Source organism: Chlamydotis macqueenii, chromosome 9, assembly GCF_036417535.1.
Source record: "Chlamydotis macqueenii isolate bChlMac1 chromosome 9, bChlMac1.mat, whole genome shotgun sequence".
NCBI lineage: Eukaryota > Metazoa > Chordata > Aves > Otidiformes > Otididae > Chlamydotis > Chlamydotis macqueenii.
The window spans coordinates 18,440,443-18,466,351 of record NC_141564.1 but is presented as its reverse complement, the minus strand read 5'-3'; the positions used below and the strand labels follow the sequence as shown (position 1 = coordinate 18,466,351).

The 25,909-nt window shown below is 40.0% G+C and overlaps 1 protein-coding gene and 1 long non-coding RNA gene across 2 annotated transcripts in view; one reads left to right on the top strand and one right to left on the bottom strand.

Annotated features, from left to right (window-relative positions):
- LOC147599723 (uncharacterized) overlaps positions 1-25,909 on the top strand; it is a 344,381-nt gene that overhangs the window by 127,840 nt on the left and 190,632 nt on the right. The gene's annotated exons all lie outside the window — the stretch shown is intronic.
- Positions 374-18,439, bottom strand: DCUN1D1 (defective in cullin neddylation 1 domain containing 1). Its single transcript, XM_086754300.1, has 7 exons — positions 18,306-18,439; positions 9,371-9,587; positions 7,946-8,114; positions 7,216-7,346; positions 2,528-2,610; positions 2,187-2,283; positions 374-697 (listed from the first exon to the last, which is right to left on the bottom strand). The coding sequence occupies exons 1-7, from the start codon at positions 18,306-18,308 to the stop codon at positions 618-620; spliced, it is 780 nt and encodes a 259-aa protein (XP_086610426.1). The 5' UTR covers positions 18,309-18,439; the 3' UTR covers positions 374-617.

Below are 25,909 nucleotides of genomic sequence, written 5' to 3'. Positions count from 1 at the left end.
CTGTACTTTTCCAGAAAATTAAAAAAAAAAAAAAAAAAAAAAAAGATATCGGACCCAGTACACTTAAATATATCACTCTTACAGGAAGTGCTATCAATACAGTCTCTGCAACTAGCCCCAAGTGTATATTTAAGGATTCTTTTAAAAATTGTTTTGATGTTGATCTGTATAATTCAGATGCCATACAACAGTTGTCTGATGATGACCAGCATTGTGCTTTATGTGAAACCAGAAACCTCAAAATAATTATAAAGCTTCTAGGACTTACGGGAGATGAAACTAGGGTGGTCCACAAAAAAAAAAAAAAGAACAAAAAAAAAAAAACAAAACACCAAAACAAACAAACAAAAAAAAACCCAAAAAACCTCCATGATGAAATCCACAATGTTGGAATTTTAATGGGCAACAGTGGTCCAGACTAGAAGAAAAGCCCAAACCACCAGTAGAAGAATGAAAGATGATATGGTCCAAGATGTATCCTTAAAGGTTTGTCTCAACCCTCAGCCATATTGTGAGGATTGATCTTCAGTTCAGTCCAGCCAGCAGAAATTGACTGTGCAATTTTCCATTTCAGATATTTGTACAGACTATGTACACTCTAGAAGGGTCCTTTAGTGCTACACTGTCGTACTTTTTGTCCCAGCAATTTGAGGGCGTGCAAATTCCACAAAGTCATCAATAAGAACTGGCCATGCCCCTAAAAGAAGAAAAAAAAAAAATAAAAAAAAAATACCCAAACATAAGAACTCAGTTCAATACAGCATTCTTTTTAAAATTTCAGATTTCAACAAGTTATTTACTTTTCAGTCTTAACTAGGTATAGTTTCAAGTAAAAAAAACTGTAATAAAAACTGTAATTTTATTTTCTTGCTTGAAATTTAAGAGCTGATTAAAGATTTCTACTTCCTTTAAACCCAGTTAATACACACATCCCTTTCAAGAGTCATGCTTCCTTCATCTTCCTCACCAAAAAAAAGGAGGAAAAAAAAAGGACAAAAATTGTAGCTTAAAACTGTCCTGGTTTTGGCACTGGAACTTGATCTACAGGATGGCAACAGCTGCTTAAAACACACTGAATGCTGGATGAAGCGGTCTATGCTGTAAGCAGCAGCATGTCTTACCATACCACAGCATTTAGTGCTCACAAATCCATTTTGTACGAACGCAATGCTCGTCTGTTAGAATCAGCACTTAGCCGTACCCCAAACCAGCAAGACGCGCCCTGACAGCCAGCAGCTCAGTGTAACGCCCTAGAAGGCTGTGTTACGCTACAGACACTTTGCTGTATTCCTCATCAAGAGGCAGTTAAAATGCCTATCAATATTGTACCTATTATGGGCAGCCACACTGAAAGAGGTGCCCACTCATCTGCACGATGGTTTTGTGGCGGTTCAAAACAACTGTGGGCTGGGATTTCTCCCCCCCAAAATATTTTTATTCCTTATCATTAAAACAGGTTTTCTGCCTTTTATCTTTCTAAAGTACGTTGATTTATTGTTGGCAGCAGCCCATTTGCTCAATGATAACAGAATGAGAGGTGTCCATAGTTATTAGATATCCCCTCTGCTCCGGAAGTATCAGAAGTTCACAGTTTCCTCCACTCACTGAACTGATGCCAACAATTGAAGGTAATTAGCTGTTCTTGGCTACAGATGGACTGGAAGAGGAAAGATCGATACAAAAGTTTACAAGAAACATATTTGCTAAGAAATAGCTTAAGTTTAACAATCCCTGTATGCTGCCAGCTTCACATGCCCAATCTTCACATAAACCGAAGCAACTAAACTTAAAAAATATTCTCGGCTAAGAAATGGAATAACCAGAGGACGAAATGAGCAAGTAATGAATCAGTTACTTAGCTGAAGATGCCAAGAACTGCACTGACAGATAATCTTTTTTTTTTTTTAAATGCACAAATATCCGAGTTCAGCTCAATAGGAAAGAATTAGTATTAGAGCTCAGACAGAAGAAAAAAAGAAAATGGATTTAAAGTTTAGCATTTCTTTTTTAAACCTGCAGTAATAAACAGATGACAACAACATGCATTAAAGTAGCTCTAACTGAAATTCAGATCACTGGTGATATTCTAATTACGCTGTTAGACAGCTGTGCCAAAGCAGATACACAGTAATAAATGTAGCGTAAAACACAGTCAGAAGTTAATGAAAGAAAATGGAAGTGTTTACCTTCCTCATCATAGTTAGACATATCATCTGCTATCATTGTACTAAAGTCTAGGAGAAGGTTCCAGGTATCCTTAGGAATTGATCTTTTATGATGTTCCTGTTTGGAGGGGTGGAAAATTTATGTTTAAAAAAATATAAATGCAAAAACCCTTATACATTCATTTTTACTATCTTGGACACATCCATATCCCCAAAACATACTTCTCTTGTACACACTATGAAGTGCACTGTCTGGGATCTAGGTCAAAGTAGTCTATTTCATCTAGTCAATAATTTAAACATATTAATCTTCCAAGTTTTGAAAACAGTGCAGTCCAGTTTATGTAAAGATTTAAACTTACCAACAAAAATTTGTTCCACAAGTCTAGAAATTTAAATCTTCCATTAAGTACTAAATTCCAGTAGGCAATGGCCATTTCTAAATCTGTAATATTAAAATATATTACTTTTAGAGAGACAAATTTCAAACACATCGTCTCCACAGATATCTAAGACTAAGATGAACCATATATTCATAGAGGCGAAAAGATTAATCTAATGCAAATATACTCATGGATCCTTTCCAAAAAGGTAACCATAAATAAAGTGTTACACAAATATTTTCTAGATTTTGATACTATCACTTGAATAGAGAACTGAAAATTGCCCATATTAATACCTAAAATATCCAAAACACACAAGGATGTTTCATATGCCTTTTGCTACCTAACAATACTTCAGTTAAATATTTTTGTCTTAGAAATGCTATTAACTTGAAAAGCAAATCTGTAGTATTTTGCAGTAAGATCTGCTTTAATTTTTTTAAATATATAAAATACAATTTACATAAAACTAGCTTTTATTATTTCATTTCAGAGTAATCTTGTTTTAGGTGTTGGCTTTGTAACATGGCTTTTGTCCAGTGTTCATTTTTAAACCAAGTTTCCTTTTGAAAAAAACTAAATCTTTAAGTGCTGCACAAGCAGATGGTTGACAGTTGGTTTATTAGTTGTTGGTCTTTTTTTTGGATGGGTTGAACTGGGGGGGAGGGGGTTGTGTTGGTCTGGATTCTGGGGGTCTTTTTCCCCCTCCAGACACTCCTGTTAAGTTCTTGCTTGTTTTGAATCTGTTTCTCAGGATGACTGAGAAACCTGAACTGACACAGTTCAGGAAAAACAGCCTGCTGCCCGTCAGGCAACGGCGTACGGCTGTCAGCAGTGGTGCTGTTAGAGTCTAGCAGTTAAAAAGAGAGTGGTTAGTCTAGCATGTAAAGAATAAAATAAAAACCAGCCCTTACGTCCCTGGTATTTGCCAAAGGCTAAACTGACATGTATTTACTGTTTATTAGTGGCATACAGTAACATGCTAGTTGATAAAAGAGAGGTATGTATCTGAGCTCTAAATCTCTAGCTAGCATTATCTCCATTACCAGGAATTAACAAGGACCTCTGTACTGTGTAACAGAACGCTGCTACCTGCAATATTAAATTCAGTATCCATCACCAAGTACATACAGTAACCCCCAAAAGGCCACCTAGTAAAGTGACCTCTTTTTTTAACAAAAGCTCTAATATATATTCTGCAGTCTAGCAAATCTCTTCTTCCATAAACAATTCTGTTGTGAGAGCAGAGAGGAGAGGCACGTGATCAACTACACCTCAGGAAAAAAAAAAAATAAGAAAGCTGCCGCAACCCAAGAAAACTACTCCCTTCCCCCAGATGCCCAAACTATTTTAAAAAACAGGGAGGTGGATCTTAGAGGTGGAACCAACAGCAAACAAAACAAAGTATGAACTCCGCATTGCTGGAGGGAAAATAGATGGTGATGGGGGAGTTTATAGTATCTTTGATAGTAAAAGTTCTTCTCAAACAGCATATTCACATTATAATGCTTCCTGACCAAAGTTAAGCATAAAATTTGTGGAGGATTTTCCAGCAGCTGCAAAGGGGTGTGATTTCAGACAGAAGAGGAAGTTTGAGTTTCGAGAAGCAGAAACGAGTTAAACAAAAGTCACTACTCCTCAGTAAATAAACTGTATGTGAAAATCACAACTTAAGAGTGTAAAGGCTAGGTATCTCTCTTTAACAAAAGATTCAGACACAAAAATATGTACTTCAGCTTTGAACTAAAATTACTATCTTTCTAAACATTAATACATACAAACCAGATTAGGCTGATAAGTTCCTCAAGGAAACATATTAGAAAACAAAGTTTTATTTATTTGTGATGTATTAAAAGCAGGTATACAAAAATGCAAGGTCAGCAAACCCCTGCATATTTCTATTTATAAACAAACACTATAAACAAACTGTGCATTTCAACATGCTTATACAATTTTAAGATTATTCTTGTGGGAGAGCAAAGGCCATTAAAAAACAGATCTCAGGAGGCTGCAACCTCAAACTCATTATGTGAGTCCAAACATGTAAAACAAAGACATAATGTCTTAGGACAAACTATATGTTTTAAAACAAATTTGATGAAATCATAAAGTTCAAAAATAAAGATATAATTTCAAGTGTTTGTAAGAAAGTGAAAGAACACTCAGGAAAGTCCTCGTGGATCAAATATGAAAGTCTCAAAACACATACTCCATTTCAAGTTTTATCCAGAGAGATGCAAGAGAAGCAAACAATGTTTGAGATTAACATCAGCTAAAAGGTATTCTCATATGATACACAAATATCACAAGAGCTTTTAAGACATCCACAGTACTTATGTGGTAGTAAGGAATTATGCAGAGAAAATACATTTCCAGAACTGTGCCTGAACAATGTTTACAAGACCAGAGACCAATATACATTAAAATCAATTTGCAAGTTCCTACAAGCAGTTACTTAAACACTCCAAAATTAATTGCCTAACTAGGAGCACTTACTTTTCAGCACTGCACCTCTCCCAATATTCTTTTGCTTCAGGGTTTCCAGAATTATTCTGCTCTATTGTAAATTCATGCCTAAAACTGTGTATTTATTGGCACAAAAAGGGTTGGTAACCATCCAGATTTCAAGCTTAGTTCTACATCAATTCCACACCCAGACTTAAGAAAAAAAAAAACCCACACCAAAAATAAACCAAACAAACCCAACCCACCAACTTAAACTATGTATATGCTATATGAATCTGAGAAAACAATACTTGTCTCTTACACTATTAGAGTTTAAACTGCATAAAGAGTTTTAAGACGAATAAGAAATAAAGCAAGGGACTTCGTTTTCCTGGTAAAAAATTTTAGCGATGTCTGTTCCATCTGGGATACTCAAAAGATTTATTTCCATATAGGACTATGGGAAGAAAAAGTTAGAAAAAAGAATGCAAGTCTTGCTTATGCCTTAAAAATATGGGAAATAAAATAAGAAGCAAGTACTATATCAAATAGTTCTGTTATTCTGAAGCTGTGAGAAAATATAGTTAAAAATAATCATGTAATTATGGTATCATTGTGATTTGTCATTTGACTTTTACCACCTTACAACAGTTCTGCAGAATACTCCTTGTTGTGTAAAACTATTTAAAGATTAAAAACAATATACAAACGTTACAATGGTAACCATGAAGAAAAAAAAAGAAAACAAAAACCAAAACCCTGCAACTGGTCACATTGTAGGACTGATTTCACGCTGACACTCTTCATAACCTAACTTTGATCCTCTCACAAGTCAATTACCGTCCGCATTTTCCTTGTTGTAGCAGCCAAAAAAACCCCAAAATAATAATATGACCTCCTACAAGAAATAAGAGTCAGTGCATCTATTTGCAGGATTCAGATCTGACTACCTGCACGCACAAGTATTTTTAAACAGTTTAGCAGTGCTCTTTTAGCTTCTTCAAAGGCAATGAGACTCACAATCCAATTTAAAACAAAAAACAGGATACAGAAAGATGTTAAAGAATGACAGAGTTGAAACTAAGACATGGAGCTTTTACTTATTTACTTACTTTTCAATATTCATTTTAAGCAAGAAGTCAGTCCACATATAAAAGACAACAAAACCAAAGCAGAATGCTCATCTTTTCACAGCGCACGAATGCAAAGCTGGTCAGTGGCAGTCAGTTTAAAGCATTTCCATTACTGAGAAAAATAAATTCACAAGCTGCCAAGAAAGAACCTACTGGCCTTTCAGTATTTCCTTTCTTCTCAAAAGTAGTACAATTAACTTAAGAAGTTAACAGCTGCAGAGTCATTATATACCAGTTATGGTTAGTATCTCAGATGCACTGTATAGAAATGAATACGCACTCTGGTTGGTTAACATTACTGCTTGACAGAAGTTTTTGTTCCCTCATTTCTGCTGCTTTGAATAGCTAGATCTACAGTTTGTTCATTTAGTTCCATCTGAAGTGTGGTATTTTGTCATGTCTTTGGTGTTGGTTTTTGTTTACTAAAAAAATTATTTAAAATAAGTTATTTTCCCACTTCACCTGTTATACTAGTCAAAAGCACAATCAGCAGAGGAGCTCTGAAATAATGAAAAAAAAATACTGTGAGCTGGGGGGGGGAATAATAATAATAATAATAATAATAAAAAATAAAAAGGCTGTAGGTAGGTACCTATTACCAACAGCAGGCATCAAGCCCAGGATATAGAAATCTGTTTGTAGTATTCCAATACTATTTTGCCAAGACATTTGGAAGCATTTTTGGTGTTACAGGAGACACTGTACAAGTGTACTTCCATGGAAACCAGTTTTACAGCTTAAATTTATCCTAAAAGTAAAAATTCAATTAATCTGTTCAGTGCTGAAAATTGTAAATGGTGTAATTATGCCTTTAATGTAAGATCATAATCCTCTGTGCTTACTGAGAACTGCATGTGCTCTTAGTGAAAGAATAAACCCTCTCAAAATTTTGTAGTCTATGTTAATGATGCAGATATTTCTGTCAATTTGAACACCTGAAATTGACATCCATCTTTCACAACAGAGAGATGTATTTTACCCCAAGCGTGGCTATCTTTCAGACTCATTGGATCACAATAATATTTTCACTTACTGTTTTAATCAGCCATTTTCCATATTTACAAAAGGTTTATGATTAAGAATACATACCTAAACCTTTCTGTCCCGGATTCTTTGCGAAGTTGAAAGTAAACTGATAAAAATCCTTAAATCTTCCTGGCTCTTTTAATTCTTGTTCCATTTTAGGAATTTGGGCCTTCAGTTTTTCTATGCTGTCACATCTGCATTTTGAAAAGTATGTTTATTTGTGTATTATTCATTTTGCCATAAAATATGAGTTACAGCTTTAAAAAAAGTTTAAAGTTTTCTGTGGAATGCAGTATGTTTATCAAAACAAAATTCAAGAAGTCTTTAGTCTGCACCTATAGCACAATTTCATTTCTTTGTTGTTATCTCTTCACATTGCCATTCATAGATACTAGCTGATACATCAGATTCTATAATCCATGAGATTTTCAGAAGAACGTGATAAAGACTACTCCAGTCTCACAAGGCAGAGGACACCCAGGTATGCCAGACTGCAGACCAACATCCTTGCTTTACCTACTTGAGTAGCTCTACGGCAACTAACTGAAGTACTCACACAATCCATGCAAGTAGCACTCTCAAAGTTGCCTCCCTTTTTTTGGTCACTAAGTATCTAGTACATAGACAGTACATTTTTACAGAGGCAGACAACTGATGCTAGACTCTGAAAAGTCTCCGGAGTCTGAAAGGATAACGTGATCATGAATTCCCCAAAACAGGGCTGTTTCATTGTATGTTCCAGTTTCTGACACTGGATTACATTATCAGTGTCTAATACTTACTGTACACTTACCCGAGCTCAGTCATGCCGTCCATGAATTCCAGCTTTGAAAATTCACACTGCGTTGCAGCTCGGAATTTCCATGCAATGATGAGTACAGTAATGCTGGCTGGGTCAAGAGCTAGATCATCACAAAACTGCTGTATACCATCTATACCAATTTTATTTTCATCTTGAGGATCTTTGGGATATAAAAGTAAGTATCAAGAAGAACATATTTTTGAAAAAGTTTATTTATTCAACAATAGTATTCAGGAAAAGTAAACATTTTCATTAACTCATTTTTGGGATCAGCTCTTAAGTGAATATTTTTAAAACGAAATTAAATTAGTATTTTCAATGGGTAAGCTCCAACAATTGAGGAAGTTACTACAATAATGCCTCCCATACAATGAAGCTTATGCTTTGAGAGACAAAAGCACCACAAACATTTGTTTTCAGCCTAATACGCATGAAATTGTGACTCATTTCACACAGAGAACAGTGGTCCTTTCCCACCAGCACATTTAATTATTGCCATCTTTGGCAAGACTGTCCATCTGTCTACCATTATAAACCACTTGGCAGTGTCCATTTATGCAAGCTGTACTGATGAAATAATCAAATCTGCCCATAAACTACGAAGTCAACATTAGTTTTATGCATTTTCTGGCACCACCAGCATGCATGAGATTGGACACGGTAACCTCCAAGAGGAAAGTTACGTTGCCCCATTACTGATTCCAAGTCAGCCAGGCACACTCCTCTTTCCACGAAGGAATCAACATCTGGTCTGGAAGTGAGATGCTCACATTTCAAGTGCACTAACAAGATCTACTAATGTAAGCCAACAAAGACTTCAGGAAAATGGTATTTGGATTATGCAGACATATGAAAACTGACAGAAAATGCAGCACTCATTTTTAATTTTTTTTTTTAAAGGGCTAAACCACAGAATTTGTTCTATCATACCGAATACTATTTGTGGTAGGATAACATCAGTTGAACACTGGCTATATAACAGATAGAGACTTGGTTTTCTTTTCTGCTCTGTTTGCCACTATCTGATAATAAGCACGAGGTGAATAAAAATTAAGGTAGACTCCATCCTTGGTATGCAACCTTTCACTCTGTCAGGAGTGAGTCCTGAGTGATGTACCTTCCCTAGAAGAAACACCCAATATCCACATTAACTGTTACAGTTACTCACTGTACACACAATTCAAGTTCCAGACCCTAGTCTTGTACAAATGTACATATATTTAGAGCACATAAAGCAACTGCACATAATCCTTACGGAACAGAAGCCCTTCTAACATGTACTAATAGTAACAGAAAATGAAAGCTGAAAGAGTTGGTTAAAATTTCCAAGCACAGGAGCACAGCTGCAGTAATACACGGTAATTCAGAATACATACATACAACTAGGAAACAGGCCTTGCACCGCAGGGTACTCACCTTTGTATCTGTTATATAGTTGTTCTAACTTCTTTCTGTCCAATGATCCTTTAACAGTCTCTCGTATATAAAGTTCAGGATTTTGGAAAAAGTTGTCTGTTGCAACATCTAACTTCCAGTCATTTTGAGACAGACAACTCACTGCTGTCTTTTCACTAGACTGTGTGAAGACCATAAACTGACGCACTTTATCCTTCTGCGACGATTTCAACTTGTTCTAGTAAAAACAGACAATACTGTAACTAGAAATGTTTTCCTGGACAAAAAACAAACAAACAAAAACCACACCCACCCACACATCAGTACTGTTATTTTTTTTTAAATCAATACCTTTTATAATTTTCCCAAGCAATTAAGACTCTCTCACTTATTTTCTCTCTCTCTGTTTTTTTTTTAAATTTAAACTCACCTTAATTCTAGGTACTTTACACTGTAACAAAACTGAGTTAAATCATCACAAAAATCATGCTGGCAAAGCAATCACAGAAATAAAAGTGGGTATTCTTATTGCATATCCGGAGAGAGTTGAAGGGCATAGCAAATTCATATACAGCTGTAAGATAGGACATCTTTCTACTGAAATCAATTTTTGTTTCTCGAAAAGAAAAAAAAAAAATTCTCCTCTCAATAGAAGAATCCTACACCTACCATAAAAGGGAAATTGAGATGCCTAAGTAAGCCCATGACTATTAAAATATTTGATAGATTAATTGCCTCAACAGATGTGCCAGAACAGGCCATTTAACAGCTCGCCATCACTGAACGGGAGCTGGCATTCAGTCGGTCCCAGCTGACCAAACTAACAGAAACACCAGCTAGTTAGTGCAGGACCAGGCGCCAGACCACGCTGCCAGGAACAGGATCTCTTTATGTGCCTCTTGATGGCAGCAAGGAATTAAGCTGGGTCATCCATTTCAGGGAGCTACACACCGAAACAGCTTAAAATACTTTTTTTTTAAAGGTATTTTTCACTTTGAAGGTGCTCAACTCCACCTACATAATTTGCAAAACATTCCTGTGAGGAGGTATTGTCTCCATTTCACAGGTGCAGCAACTGAAGCTTAAAAAAAAAAAAAAAAAAAAAAAAAAAAAGGTAAGTAATTGTGCTGGAGGCAAGCGGGAGAATGAGTAGCCAAGGTGAAAGTTTTGGAATTTCAGGCCTCCTGCCCAGACCAAGAGACATCCCTCTCTGCTCTCGCGCAAAACTGAATGGAGAACTTGCTGCCAGTAATTTAGCAGCATAGAGTGATTCTCAAGGATATTTTTGGTGAGGAAAAGCACAGCCAGCATTTCAAGGGTATCAGTTACACAGAACTAACTGCTGATCTAGAGAAAGCAATCGTACAGTTCCTGCACTAAATCCAAATTCAGTTATAAAGTTCACTCAGCATACTGAAAGCAGAAAGACTCCGTATGTTACAACTTGGTAAACAGAAGTTCTGACTTTTAAGTCAGGATTGGATTTCTTACAGGGCACAAATATTTCATTTGTAGTTTATGCTGCAGTCTAACCAAAACTTGTATATTCTGTTCATTATTGTAATTTCCAAGTGCATGGTCCCTTCTTAAGGATTATGGGGAAATAAAAAGGCCCAAAAAAATCTCTACACATGATAAACTATCCTCAGAGAAGAACAAAGGGTTTAGGAATAGTTTAAGCTCAAGCTTTTCATTCCAAAGGATAATTAGTGTCCAATCACATTATCATTAGAAAAAAAGAACTAACACTTCAAGAACACAAATTCATCTGTCCTGAAAGTCAAATTCGATTTCTGCTGGTTGATGACAGTGAATGGGAACACTATCATTCATAAGAGTAGGTTAAAGTTAACAGACTCAGAGTTACACTTTAAAAAAAGAAAACCACAAGAGCATCACATCTGGCTTAAATTGATACTCACATAATACACTAAACAGATCAATACTCCTTAAGATCCATTTAAAACAAACAAACAAAAACAACAAAAAAAACCAACCAAAAAACTCACCCCCTTCACCATCCCTACCCTATTTCTACAACACTTAAGCTGAAGCTAAAGTTTTAGCACACACAGACCTAAAACACAGTAATACTAGTTAGGCTATACTACTTTTAAAGTTACAATGTGTTGCTGCTTTATTTCAGTCTCTTGAATAATCTCACATTGGACCATTTCCTACAAACTTGTTTCTGAAACTCAGATGTTCAGAAGTGGCTCCAGGTAAAGGTGAAGCCATCAGAGCACGTCCTGCAAAGACCCACTTGCTGACAACTCCTGCATGCCTCAAGTTTCACAGCAGACATTCAGCACCTTACAGTATCGAGCTCAAACTTCCACAAAAATCACTTACACTGACAAAACCATGTGGAATGACTTCCAGAAACGACAAATGTGTTTTTAGTTGCAGTTTTAAAAAATATATTGCAAACTCAGATACATTAAAACAAACCATGAATGAAATTCCAAATGAAGATTAAACAATTCCGTGGCTCATTTTCTGTATCAATTACCGCCTTCCTCAGATCAGTTCCACACAGCCAGACAGCTGCATCACCACAGAATCAGCTGCACAGTAGGGCAGAGTCACAATTATTACCTTAGCTATTTTTTTTTTTGACAAAGCTAGTGCCTTTAATCATAAGGTTTTTTATTTGTTTGTTTTTTTAACATGTACACGTAAGTATGCATACCCTGTTTAATAGTGAGTATGCTGTAAGACATCAAGAGGCTTTGTTCTGCCCTGCTCCTGCAAGGTTAAACTCTAAAAGCAATGACATACAACCAAAAGTCAAGGAACAGGTTTTCAAGGCCTTCACCATGGACGCCCAAGATCACAAAATGTAATGGGGTTTCCATGTTGTCACATAGAAGGAGAATGCAAATTATTAGATTAAAAAATTGCAGCTTAAATCATTTTTATGATAAAATTTAACCTGTATATGCACATGAGATATTCCTGTGCTTGGGGCTCCCTAAGCGATAGAAACAATATAAAACCTTTTTAAAAAAAGAACATTGAATTCGCCAAGAGTCAAGTAGCTAATGACACTAATCAATAGAGCAATTCGGTAATATATGAAGATGCTATCAATCACAATGTTCAGCCATAATCTTTTTCTGGAATAACTATATTTTCACTGGTCAAATAGGAGTTTATTTTTAGTGAAGAAGTTCTAAAGCCCTTTCTTTATATTTGATGGATGTTTCGCCAACGTGGACAAGACACTCCACATCCTAAGTGACTGGACAATTCTTTGAAGGTCTACTACAGGACCGCAAGGGATGAAATTACTGCTGAGTTTTTATTATTCTATTATAGCTCTTCTTTCATCACATTAAAAACCCACACTTCAAGCAGGAACAGGTTCGAAGCCTTCTGCACTTTTAAGGGCTATTTCTAGAAGCTGAGCTCTAATAGTCTATTATTGTTTTAAGTGTGCAATACAGAAGCCAGAGCACCCTATAACCTTTAATCCTGTAGTCATCTGGCAACACATACCTTATACTGCCATTGTATGTGCTGTAATGCAATGCAATCCATTTTAAATATCTCAACTTTAACCCTAGTTAAAAGAGAAGACAGAATTTTATTTATCTTTCTTGCTGAAATATACAAGTGAACACCAATGGAAAACAAATGAAACAAGTTTTCCACTAAGTCTTACCCCTTGGGGTAAGGGAAAAAGGAAAAAATCAGATCTGTAAGCCTTCGATCAAGTTTGTGTAGTATCCAAGCTACCTCTTACAATGAGGAAGTCATAACAGAAAGGAGGTGAACTTACTTTTAAAACACAGAATAACTTCTCAAAGTGAGAAGCTTAATTGTGTAGATTCTTAAAACTATAATAATTAAATCTTTCCAATTAACATCTAATGATATAATATGAATTTTAGAATGAAAATTTGCCTCTCCATCAGGTACCAAATTTGATTACTTCAATAACCTATCCTTGATAGTGACTAGTATCAGATACTTTGGTGAAAGAGTAAAAATAAAATTTAAAAAAAAAAAAAAAACTAAAAACCAAAAACCTTGGGCTTTTTTTCCCCCAAATATTTTTTTTTTCCTGACCTCAAGCTCCTCCCGTCTAGGGGAGTAAGAGTTCCAAGTCTAAGGAAAAAAACCAATGCTAGAACTGATCTGCCAACTCTGACTATATGGTTGTTTTTCCTTATCTTCTACGTTCAATTTTCAGTCACCTCAGATTCAAAGACCAGCTCTGCACATTGGTCATCAACATTTTCTGGATAGCAAATTGCTGTCTGAGAGCTCCACTCTCCTGGATAACGTCCACAGGAAACAATAACAACCTTCATCCCACACCACCCAGACTAGAGGGCTGAGGGTTCCTACCAAAACCCTGTTCTTGGACCTTGCTCAAGGGGTAAACGCGGCTGCCATCTAGACAAGCAGTGCACGATCAGTTTGAAGCATCCTTGCCCAAAATTTCTTATGGCCCCCAAAGAAGGCATTCACACAGTTACTCCTCAATAAGTAACTAACTGCCTTTCACCCTTTCCTTCCCAGCCACTTCTCCCAGATGATCCTATTCCGGCTAGTTTCACTGCTAACTACAGGAATTTGAACGATGTGACATCTGTGCTTTTGTTTCAGTCAGGACTCAAAGAAAAGCCTGTTAAGTTCTCAGGCATGTGACAGGTAAAAGCCTTTTTTAAAATAGTATCAACCACCACAAAATCTAGGCTTTTATATGAACTGCATTTAAACTCTAGCAAGAGATTTGGCTGCAGGAAGCATCCGTGCATTTTCAAAGGACCCCAGAGATGTGAGTTCAAACAGAGTAACTTCAGCCCGCGCACAGATCAGGCATGTGCATGCAATAACCTACAGATCATGACTGCCAGTTTTGTCACATCTTTATCACACACTAACGGTCAAGAGAATACTGGTCCTTTGCAGTGTCTGAACCATTCCACGTTGGGCTGTATCCGTCAAAGGAATATACAAGACACCTGCAAATAATCTGGTTTACTGCTTGTGACTTATCAAACAAAGAAACACAAGCTAATCACAAGAACAGAAACCTACGAATGCACTGAATTACATTTTAATCCACCAACTGTGATGGCATGTCTGTATACTACCAAGAAAATGCATAAAATTCAAGTTAAAGACAAAAAGAATTAAAAAAAACCAAAACAACTGTACTTTCTGTATAATGTAAACAAGTATGCCCTTCAACTACATTTTTTTTTCTACAGCAGTTTTTCAAGAAGAGGGCACACAAAGTAAGATCATAAGGACATTTTTAAGCTTCCATTTCAAACTGATGTGAAATCCATTTGTCTGCAGTGGAACAGAACAAAACTTAAAAATTTACAAGGTCTGTTCAGAAGTAAAATTGAAGGAAAAAATCGCAAGCAACATAAAATCAAAGTTGCTTTTTACACCCTCTAATGTTCTTTTAGCGGATAAAAATAATTGTAGTACTTGCATATGGGCAGAAAGCCTTTCATAGGAGATCAATATATAGCTACCCAGAATAATGCAGTAGTTGTAATAGCATTTTAAGGTAATTCACATTAACCTGAGAGGTGAAGACAACACTAAAAATCAGGGTTTTTTCAATTAAAAAAGGACAAAATAAAGTTGTCAGTTTTTTAGCATTCTTAACTCCAGCCCAAGGCAGCAGCTCTATTAAAGCTGTATTCACACCTTATATTTGCATTGGCACTATAGAACACGAGTAAAATATCAAGAGCTACACAACAAATTTCCCACCTTGTTCTCAGAGTAGTTCATATTCCTGAATAATTTTTTCATGGCTCTAGTTAAAAGTGATTTTACAGTTTAAGTTCAAAGGTTCTCTGGTAAGCTGGGAGAGGAAACAAGATCATGCACCATCTTGTCTAGCACTCAGACTACTCTGTCCTAAGTGTAATGCCAAAAATCTACAAGTGTTACTATGAGAGAACCAAAACCAAAAACATTTAATATCAACAAACTACTACAGACAGGAATATGTACCATACCAAAGAGCCTTGCAGAATAGCTTGTTGAGTTAAACACTGCATAACAATGTCATGAAGTACAACAACATTACAGGAGACAGCATCAGACAATAAATTCTTGTAATACTAAATTTTAATAACTTCCTGTCACCTGAGGTTTGCAATAAGAAATTACATATTTATCAGTATAGAAACATTCTTCAGAGAACACAACTGGACAATAAAATAGATAATGTAAATAGAGATGAGGTTAGCATTTGGCTCTGGATAAACATACGGATATTCAAACACTTGCCTTGATTATCGCACATAGTCCTAAATTCATTAAATCATTTGCAATAGTACAGGTAGTAGCTCTTCTCAGAGAGGACAGCTTAGAGTGCAACAGACCAGCCTGCTGCTCTACCTTGATTCGCAGGCACATTACTTGTCCTCATGTTGAGATGAAGCAGTAACAAACAAACAGATAAGGTGAAGGAGACCACTTCTACTGATGGTGCTCAGCTCAAATGAAAATGTGGGTAAGAGAGGCAGATAGCTATCAGCAATCCAAGGAACACTGCTAGGGTGGTGTACCTGAGCACTGGACAGAAAATACTTTTCAAGTCACCTAAATGGCCAGAGCGAGCCTAACAGGCTGCTGCAATGGTCTCCCCTCCCGATATTGGACAAAGACAGTTCAGAGCCGGGAAACTTTTATCCTGAAAGCACTGGCCATGCTGCTGAGACTAAGTCAGAGCCAGAAGTGCTCTGGCGGTGCTGCACCGACAAATAGGAGCCAGGCCCCAGCTGCAGGAGCCTCTACAATAGCATTTGCTGTGCTGGACGAACAACTCGGCCCCAGGAACCTGCCATAGCCACTGGAAGGACTAGCCAGAGCAGTGGTGCATACGGGCAGAAAAATGGGACGCTGAATCTCATGCTTCTGGAAGGACATCTTCAGATCTCTGTGAAGAAGTCTCCCTGCTCTTTCCCTTAACTAAAGGATTTTGACATACCACAAGTACAGGTATAGAATCCCCTACCTGGGCAGCAGAAACAATTCGTACCTGTATTTACTACCTATAAAAGCTGCAGCCCGTCATTTAGTCCCACTTCAGTGTCTATGTCATCCTTTCACCTGGGTGCTGGAGTCAACAAGCACAACCTGGAACTTGTTTGCACAGGGCCTAACAATTATGCTTGGGGCCATGACTGGAGTATTCAGATACTCCCTCCAATCTGATACTACACAGATAGATTGGTAGGTATTGTTCCACAGAACGCATCTGCTAGTTCTTCAGTGAGGTATTTCCAAGAAGACTAAGCAGACAGGATTCTGTTGTTTCTCACAAAAAGCTATTCTCAGAATAACGCGCCTCACTGTTCCTGTTATATTGCCACTTACTACAGTATTGTTCAATTTAAATTTCTAAGCACATAGGCAGTCAATAATAGACGTATGTACAAGACATCAACTGTGTATTTACTTTGCATACCTACTCTGGATACACTGTGAGACAGTTCTAGGTGATTTCTATGGAAAAAAAGTCTTCATAAAAAGTTGCGTAACGTTACTGTGTAAGTGCTATTTGAGACAGTCTCAGAACTGCAGAATTAAAATACACCACCTCTACAGTCTGAGCCCCACCCAGACCTTAGTTTTAAGCTCTCATAAAAACTCAAGTGAAGATCTACATCAAACTATTCAATTAAAAATTAAACTAGTAACACAGTGACAAGTTTATTAGAGGCCTGCATACTGCACCGCTAATTTAAATCCTGGCTGATGAAACTTTTATGCCAACATAACTCCATCAGTTAAAGGCGCCATTTTTATTTTCTAACATGCTTTTAACATTGCTTGCCAGAATAATATCAATTGCAGGTATAAGATGTCTTTATACCAATAAGTGTACACCAGTAGATCTTAGACTCCTTCCTACACCCTTCCCAAGATAATACAGTTGTTACAGAAAAGTACTACTTGAAACTGTATAGGTGTAGTTAAAGCTGTACAACTTTTGTATACAGAGAAGGCCTAAAAGTATGACTATGGACATGTTCCCTCAGGCACATAAGACACTCCGCAAGCAAACAATAAGGACTCCCCTAAAGAGTCCTAAAGAATGTCTTTTTCTTTTGTTTAGGTGAACAAAAACAACAAATTTTGTTCCAAACACTGTAGTTTCCCTCTAGAAGAGGCAAGGGAGTAAGTCAGTCGATTTGAGAGTTCGCAGCAAATCCTCAGCTATTAAGAAAAAAAAATTACAGACAAAATGCAAAATAGATAGGTCCTCCTTCACAACACTTACATGAGTAGAAGCCTTACCAAAACCACAAAACAAATTATCCAGAAATTCTCCAGCATAATCCCAGTTCAAGAAGGATCAACATATCCAAGTTTCCTAGTAAACTGACAGCACTTAATGGGCCCTGAGCCGCCTGAAATCCTGCAAAAACCTCCAAGTAGCCCCTGGTTTCTGGCAGCACCCTACACTCTCTCCAGTCACTGCTGCTCACCACCCCACACAGGGCACGGACCACAAAACGCCTCTGTCGCCCCTGTCCGGTACAAAGGTGCCTGAACGCTCATACAAAGTGGGAGCGAGCACCTCCTCGCCATGAGGAGGCCTGACAGAGCCCGGCGGGCCGAAGGCCTCCGCGGGATCCCGGCGCCCCCCGCCTAGGCCCCAGCGCTCGCCCCTACCCAGGAGCAGCCTCCTGCCTCCCGGCCCCGCGGCCAGCGGCCCGGGCCCCACCGCACCGTCCTTCCCGGGCCCCACACACCCTCCCTTCCCTGCTCAGTGAGAGGACTGAGGAGCCCACGGCCCCAGGACGTCGTGTCCCGGCTGCGGGGCACCCGGGAACCTGCCCCTCCGTCGCTCACCGGACACCCCAGCCCGCCACGACTAGGCCCCAGCTGCCCCTGCAGCGCCGCCGCGGCTGGCCGGCCCCGAGACACCGGACCCGGCCGAGAGGCGACCCGGGAGCACACTCACCATGTTGAGGGCTCTGCAGGCCTCTTCCCTCCCGGCTCAGGCGGAGACTGAGGGCGGCGGCGGCAACGGCTTCCTCCGGCGACGGCGGCAGCGGCAGCTCCCGGCTCCTCACGGGCCCTTCCGCCGCCTCCCGCTCATGCGCAGTGCGGCGCATCCCCCGCGCCGGGAGCCGGCGCTGCGGGGCCGCGGCGCAGCGGGCGGGAGCCTTCACCGGGAGGGCGGTCCCGTCCCGCTCCCGGCCGGGTTTCTCCGGGAGCGGCCAGCGCCCGCAGCGCGGCGGTTGAGGCTGCGGCGCGAATGGCGGTTGGTCGTCGCACGCCGCTGAGGTGGGGGGGGGTGCCGCGCCGGGGGGACCTCGGCCCGGGGAGGGGAAGAGACCCCCCCCACTCCGGTCTCCTCGGTCTTATCGCGGGGTGGGGAGCGGGGGCGGGCGAGGAGAGGCCGGGGGGCGGCTGGGTGCGGTGGGGCTCCGCCCAGCCCCTTGACCCGGGACCCACCGTCACCCCGCGTCTGCCTTTCTGTCAGAGGAACCCCTTACGCTCTTATTTCTTAAAAATTTGAACATTTAGCTCGGTGCGAACGCGTGGTAGGAGCCGCGCCGTGCGGCAGAGGCGTCCCGGGCCAGGTCGGGGGCAGGCGGGTGCGCAGGCCCCGGGCAGTTCGGGCTTTAAAAGCGTGAACGTAACAAAGAGCTGAGATGGGAGAAGCCCGCGGGCTTTTCGGGATGGATTCGCAAAGGAGGGGGAAGACATTTGCTGAGCAGCCACGGAGACCCCGGGGAAGGTGAAGTCTCAGGGCAGCAGCTTCACAGGCATTTTTTGAGGGATCACCTCCACACCTGTAAGATTTCCCTGCTGAAGGCTGGGATCCCCTTTGCGGAGCTGTTGCTTCCGAGCAGTTGTCGACAGACGGAGCCTCTTCTGCAGCGGCGTCGATGTACTAGCGAAAAAGAACTCCTCGAGGGTTAAATGACAGTTTGTACCAGTATCCCAGACAGTTGTTTTTTTCCCAGGAAAGCTTACTCTGTCTACCGCAGGCTTTTGGCAGCGAGAAGGTTGGGGGAAGCAGAATATTTGCTGATAAAACTCACAGTGGTGGCAAACTGCTAGCTGAGAAGGACAAAGGTTTGAGATCTGATTCTTGTTCTCCCATCACCTGCTGCGCTGGGAGCTATTAAAGTAAGCTTCTGTATTTATGTTACAGGACTGGTATGATTCCACACACCACAAAGGAGTTAAGACTTGAGAAAGCCGTTCTTTCTGCTCACCATGAATGTCCAGGGGTTATATGTACGTTTTTATAGAAAAGGGTGTGAATCTCTTCTCGATCATTTCACTGAAAATCAGCACTAAACTTCGATGGAGTGTGAGGAGTTAAAGTAGTATTTGGAGAGAAGAATCAGGCCTGTCCCGTGGATTGTCCAATTGTGCTGGTGTTGTGAAACAATAAAATTAAGGGGTGTCTTGGTATTAACTATATGGAGCTAAGTGTGAATTCGGCTATCTTGAGAGACATTAGTTGCCTGGATACCTTGAGTCCTTCTGAAAAGTGTGTTTTTTGAAATCAAGGATGGCCTGCGAAGTGGCCAGTGTAAACAGCCATGAACACTGCACACCAGTCACTGTGAACCGTGGCAGGCGAGACAAAGCCAAACCTGAACATCTATTTAACCGAGTTAGCTAATTGCCATCACTATAACGTGCTGGGACAGCCCTCCTGCCATCTGAAGACACAAACTAGACCATCTTGAGAATTATTGCGACATGTAACAATAATCTGAGAGATGAACAGTGATTGTAGTGGACAGAGACAGGATTTTTAAGTGGCTTGGTTTTGCCTAGTGTCTGTGACTCTTGCTGGTTTTCTATACTGCAGGGCCTGGGTTTTTTTTTTTTTTTTTGAGTGTGTGTTTGGGGGCACATTGTGTTTGTGTTTAGTTTTACCTATTCTTTTAACTTAAAAGAACATTGAAAAGCTGTCTCTCATTTTGCTTGTTTTGCTCACTGAATAAAGTAGCAAACATAAATTAGTGTTAACTTTTTCTTGTTTAGGTCCTAATTAAAAAGGTACTGAAATCTTCATGATCCTTCGCTTTGTTTTCAAATGAGTTTTAAATTAAACTCATGATAAAATAAGGCTTGATGTTACAAATATTGAAGAGCACAAGGAACTTCACATGCAAGAGTGTTCATAAGCTTTAGGGTGCTGCTTATAGCAGTAGACTCAGAGGTGTTATCTAGAAGACCTGATTTTACACATTCGAATTATGATTGCTTTAAAAACATTCCTTAAAAAATTCACCATTGCTACAACTTTTAGTTCAATCCATTATTTTCATCTTCTGTCTGGATTACAAATTAGCAATTTTTAAATTAGCTGCAGGTCTGGTGGAAGTTGTTCTCAGTACTTTGCTGTTCAGAAATTGTTCCTGCTGCAGGGACTTCGTAGCAGGGCAGATTAAAATGGATGATTCAGTGAAATGCAAGTGAAATATGTGAAATGCAGGTTAGTGCTATTCCCAGTGTGCATGCTACTATTTTGTAGTTGTTTTAGGTTTTCTTTTCAATTTAAGTTCAGTTATAAAGGTGAAACTGTACATGAGAAAAGGAGTGGCTTCCCACTGCCCTTTAAGTTGTTACTGATTTTAGTGGGAGCTACAGGATCCTCTTCTGTCTTGACTGCCAGTGTTTCCATGGGTACATCTGACTTGCAGCAGCTAAGGTGAGCTAGCCTCCTGCCCCGAGCTCTTGGCTACCAGGGCCAGGCTATCTGGTGTCTCAGCCTAAGCCACTTTGATTAGACTGACGTATCTTCCCCTTACACGGCCCAGTGCAGTCGGCATATCCTGCACAGCACACACTTCAGGGCACAGTCAGATTGCCCCGATTCCACGCGTGTCCATACGCTTACTGCCCGGCTGTACATCTGCAGATGTATATCTGCACTTTAGTGACGTGTGTACTGTCTGAATCTCACCCGTAACATTTCTGAGCAAAACCAGATGCTTTGTAGAGCAAGAGGCACCATGAGGCTGCCAAAAAAAAAAAAAAAAAAAAGCAAGTTTATTTGTACACATTCAGAGTAAGTTGTCTAAATTGGGCTTGTTACGTGTCAGCTTTTGTACAACTCCATCCAGAATGGCACACCTAGTCAGACGAGTGATAAACAGCTCTGCTATTTGTAAACATGACACATGCATTCAGCGATACAAACTAGAAGGAAATATTATTCATTGTGCAATCTGCATGCAGCATAATTACTGTGACCACAATAACATGATGACTTAATTTACAGTAAGGCTGACACACTTGCCTTTTGTTGTGTGATCCAATGATGTTTTATCATCTCATGTGAACCCCAGGAGAACCAGTCTGATTTTTCTTAAATCCAAGTGTGTCAGATGCATAGTTCTGAATATAACTTTGATCTGTTTTACACTGACTTGACAAGCTCTCTTCTGGAGCAGATAGAGAAGCAAGTCTCACATTAAGTCAATGTAAAAATATATTTAGTGTAATCTCCTTGCTGAAAACTTCCACTTACAGCACTTTCTGAGGAAGAGGCCTGTTCTGGTTTTGTTAGTGAGGGGCGGCCTAAGGTGGTAGCTTCTGTAGGAAACTGCTAGAAGTCGCTCCCCTTTGTTCAGTGGACTCGGCCGGGCCTAGGGCAGACCTGCTGCTGGCCAAGGCCGAGCCAATTGGTAGCAGAATGTCCCGTGATAACACCTCTGCGATAACATATTTAAGTAGGGGAAAACAGGAAAAAGAGGAGGAGAAGATGTGAAGCAGCTGAGCGGGGGGCAGAGAGGGGGAGGCGCGAGCCTCATGGGCCTTGCAGGCCTCACCCTCTGGCCTCCCGCCGGGCAGCCGACTGGGCCCAACTCGGCCCGGCCTGGCTGCAAGAAGTGGAGAGGAGATGAGAAGTGAATAAGATGTAAAAAGGATCCTGAGAGGCATCTGCCAGCCTGTTGTGAGGAACGGCTGCAGACGCCAAGGTCAGTGAAGAAGGAGGGGGAGGAGTAATATGGCTCCTGGCCAAGATTCCTCTGCAACTCGTGGTGAAGACCATGGTGGAGCGGGTTGTCCCCCTGCAGCCCATGGAGGTCCACGGAGGGGCAGAGATCCACCTGCAGCCCGTGGAGGACCCCACGCCAGAGCAGGTGGAGGCCTGAAGGAGGCTGTGGCCCGTGGAGGGCCCGCTGGGACAGCTGTTCTAGAGGGACTGCACCCCGTGGAAGAGATGACCCACGCCGGAGCAGTTTCACGAAGGACTGTGGCCCGTGGGAGGGACCCCACGCTGGAGCAGAGGAGGAATGCGAGGAGTTCTTCCCGCGACGATGATACAGCGGCGTAAAACAACGCGTGATGAACTGACTGCGACCCCCATTCCCTTTTCCCCCCCCGTGCCACTCGGGAGGGGAAGGTAGTAGAGATAATGTTAAGCCCAGGAAGAGGGAGGGGTGGGGGGAGGTTATCTTGTTCCCTGTCTCATTCTCCTGCTAATTTTAGAAATAAATGAATAGTTTTCCCCAAGTCGAGTCTGTTTTGCCCGTGACGGTAACTTTAAGGATTTCTCCCCGTCCTTATCTCAAACCTTGAGCTGTTTTTTTCTTATATCATCTCCTCCTATTCTCTCGGAGGGTGGGGGAAGCGAGAGACAGACTGCGTAGTCTGGTCCTGATCAGGGCTGAACTACGACAAGGCCCAAAGTTTTATGAAGGATAAGGGTAACCTGGAACAGTTTGGCCTAGAAATGTCTAACCCCCACATCATTTTTCTTCAGATACTTTACGCTGTAGAAAGTGAAACCAATTCATCTCACATTGATGGAATAGCCATAAAGTGGTTAGGACTATGGCCTTTCACCTGCAAACACTGACCACACATTTAACTAAGAGAACAAAATCCCACAAACAAGGAGATTTAATGCCACTCTAAAGGCATGAAGTTCCTCAGTATCCAGAGGCACAGACCCAGTGGCCTGCTCCTGTCCTGCTCTTCAGCTGATATGGTTGGAATGCCTGTCGCAGCCCATAGAATTTTTTCTGCATTAAAAGCAGCACAGAGGAAGTAAACAGTCTGAGTCCTCCTGTAGGTGTCTAAGCAATTTAACCTGCAAACAGGCACATCACCAATATCTGAAGATTGTTGTTAATAGGTTGCAGGGAAGGGTGTTCACCTTCTATTAAGTTTTTCATCCTTCCTGCATTACATAAGAGGTTAACAAATTACTACACCCAGACAAAGGCACTGTTAGGAGCTGGGTTCCACATGACAGTATCTCTGGGAGGGAGCAGGACAGGTTTATGCAGCAAAGGTCAGTGAGCCTAAGAAAGTCTGAAAATTTCTCATATACCTAACTACCCTAGCAGGCCTGAATAAACTGAGACTTTCCAGGACACCTAACGCGCAACAGACTGCAATACTTCTGTATTTTTTTGGAACTCACTAGAAGTGCTGAGATACATATACTAAAATAAAGGCATTTTAAGTAATATGAATTAAGAAATGAGAAGGCAATAAGAATTGAGATAACTAGTTGATTTTTGAGTTATGGACATTTCCTTAGTTCAGAACTTCTGTAAACAAGGTATGATCTTTGTAAACATGATTTGAAGTTTCCCAAGCTATAAACAAAACAGTGCCATCACAGCTATGATTTCACGATTAAAACCTACACCTTAGAACTGTAAACATCTTTCCTTTCTCACTAAAAAGACTGGGTGACTTCAAGAATCTAGGAAACTGAGACACACTATTATTTCCCTATCACAGGGATTTTCTATATGTGCCATCTTTAATTGTTCAACTTAAAAACAAGACATCCAAATTCAGAGCACACATTTTCCTCTTAATTTGCTGAACAGTAATTTAAGTTGTAGGTATAGAAGGCAGAGCATTTTGCCTTGAGGTAAGCAGTCTGCAAAAGTAATGCAGACATACAAAGCAAGGGTAGTAAGATGACTCTTACCTCCTGACTCTTACCTTATGTCATACATTTAGCCTCTTCCACTCCTCACACTGTTAGAACAGTTTTTCAGAACATGTTACACAACCCAGCCAATGTTAATTTTCTGGTATCTGAGTGGCAAATTGTAACTTCCAGGCCCACGACTAGGCATCAACATCTATACAGCAGGGCAGAGTTCAAGGAAAACATGCATTAACCACATCTGTACAGAACAGTGCTGGTTTTAAATTAGCTTGTTCTAGTTCATATTTTATCTCCTTTTAAAACTCTATAGAGCAGGAGCTGTATATCATGTTTCTGGGATGCGTAGCACAGGACACTGAACATGTGGGCCGTCTCTGGCTACAGTTATCAGACCAGTATTTATGACTGACTGTGTGCACCAGTGCACACTGACGAGTAAGCAAAAGAGATCCCAGAATAAGATGTCTCTTTCCTTTTCAGAGAGGCAAAAGAGGGATGGAGCTCACAGCAACAGGCTTTTTCACCAGACACTCTTCGGAGCTTTGCTGGCTCTAGTACGTTAATATCTCCTGCTTTCTCTACTGTTTAAGTGAGTAGATTGGCCACCATTCAAAGCGCAATTATCATTTCAAGAGCAACTTTTTGTCACCAGAACTGTTTATATGGAAAACAGATTTATGCTAAAATCCAGCTACCATTGTAATTTCAAAATCCAGTAGGACTCTAGATGTGCATTTCACTTGCTTATTACTGCTATAATAAAAAATACGGGGTATTCAACCAGAACATCCGTGTTTATTTTAACATGGATTCATTGTCTAATCACAGCTTCTAAGCTCACATCAAATGTCTCATAAAAGATACTGCATTGCTTTTAGAGCCCAGGTGCCTTTCTTGCCAGAAATACAATCAGTCCCCATAAAAATAAATGCCAAGGTTTCAATTACGAATTTCTGCAACATTGATTTTTTTAATACGACACTCAGTAGCGTATATTACTTTCCAAAAGGAATTCTTAGGCAGACAGCTATGCCCCAGTATCATAAAGATACTAAGTGATATTTACCTGTGAACTGTTCATGCATAAAAATCATTTTGAACATAACTGTACAAGCAGTTAAAAGTATCTGAGAACATACTTTGTGTAGAAGCTGTAAGTTCAGACCTTAATCCCTTGCCATTGACTCTTCAGTAAGCACGTTCTACACAGCATTGTTGAGCTTTTTACATACGGAAAAGATAGAACAGTCAAATAATTCCTGATCTGACTGAACAGAAGAATAATCAACAGAAATTAATATACTTGTGATAAGTGCACTGGTTGACAGGCCCTTTAAAAAAAGGTACAAGTTGGTTTAATAAAAGAGTAGTGTGCTCAGACTAACTTCACTTTTTTTTTTCCCTACCATTGACCTCAGTTTTAAAGGTCCTGCCAAAACACTTGAGTATTCATTTTTTAATCATCATGAAGACAGAAGCTATGATTTTCTGGTAGCTAGGTAGTTACAACCATTACAACAAAGGATTCAATGCACATTGGAAACTTTATTTTTACAATTCACTATTATAGATATTTACTGTATGAAAGGTAAAAAAAAAAAAAAAAAACACCTTACAAATGAAATAAAGTCTACATCTGAAATTACAATTTTACCAGCAAACACAGAAAA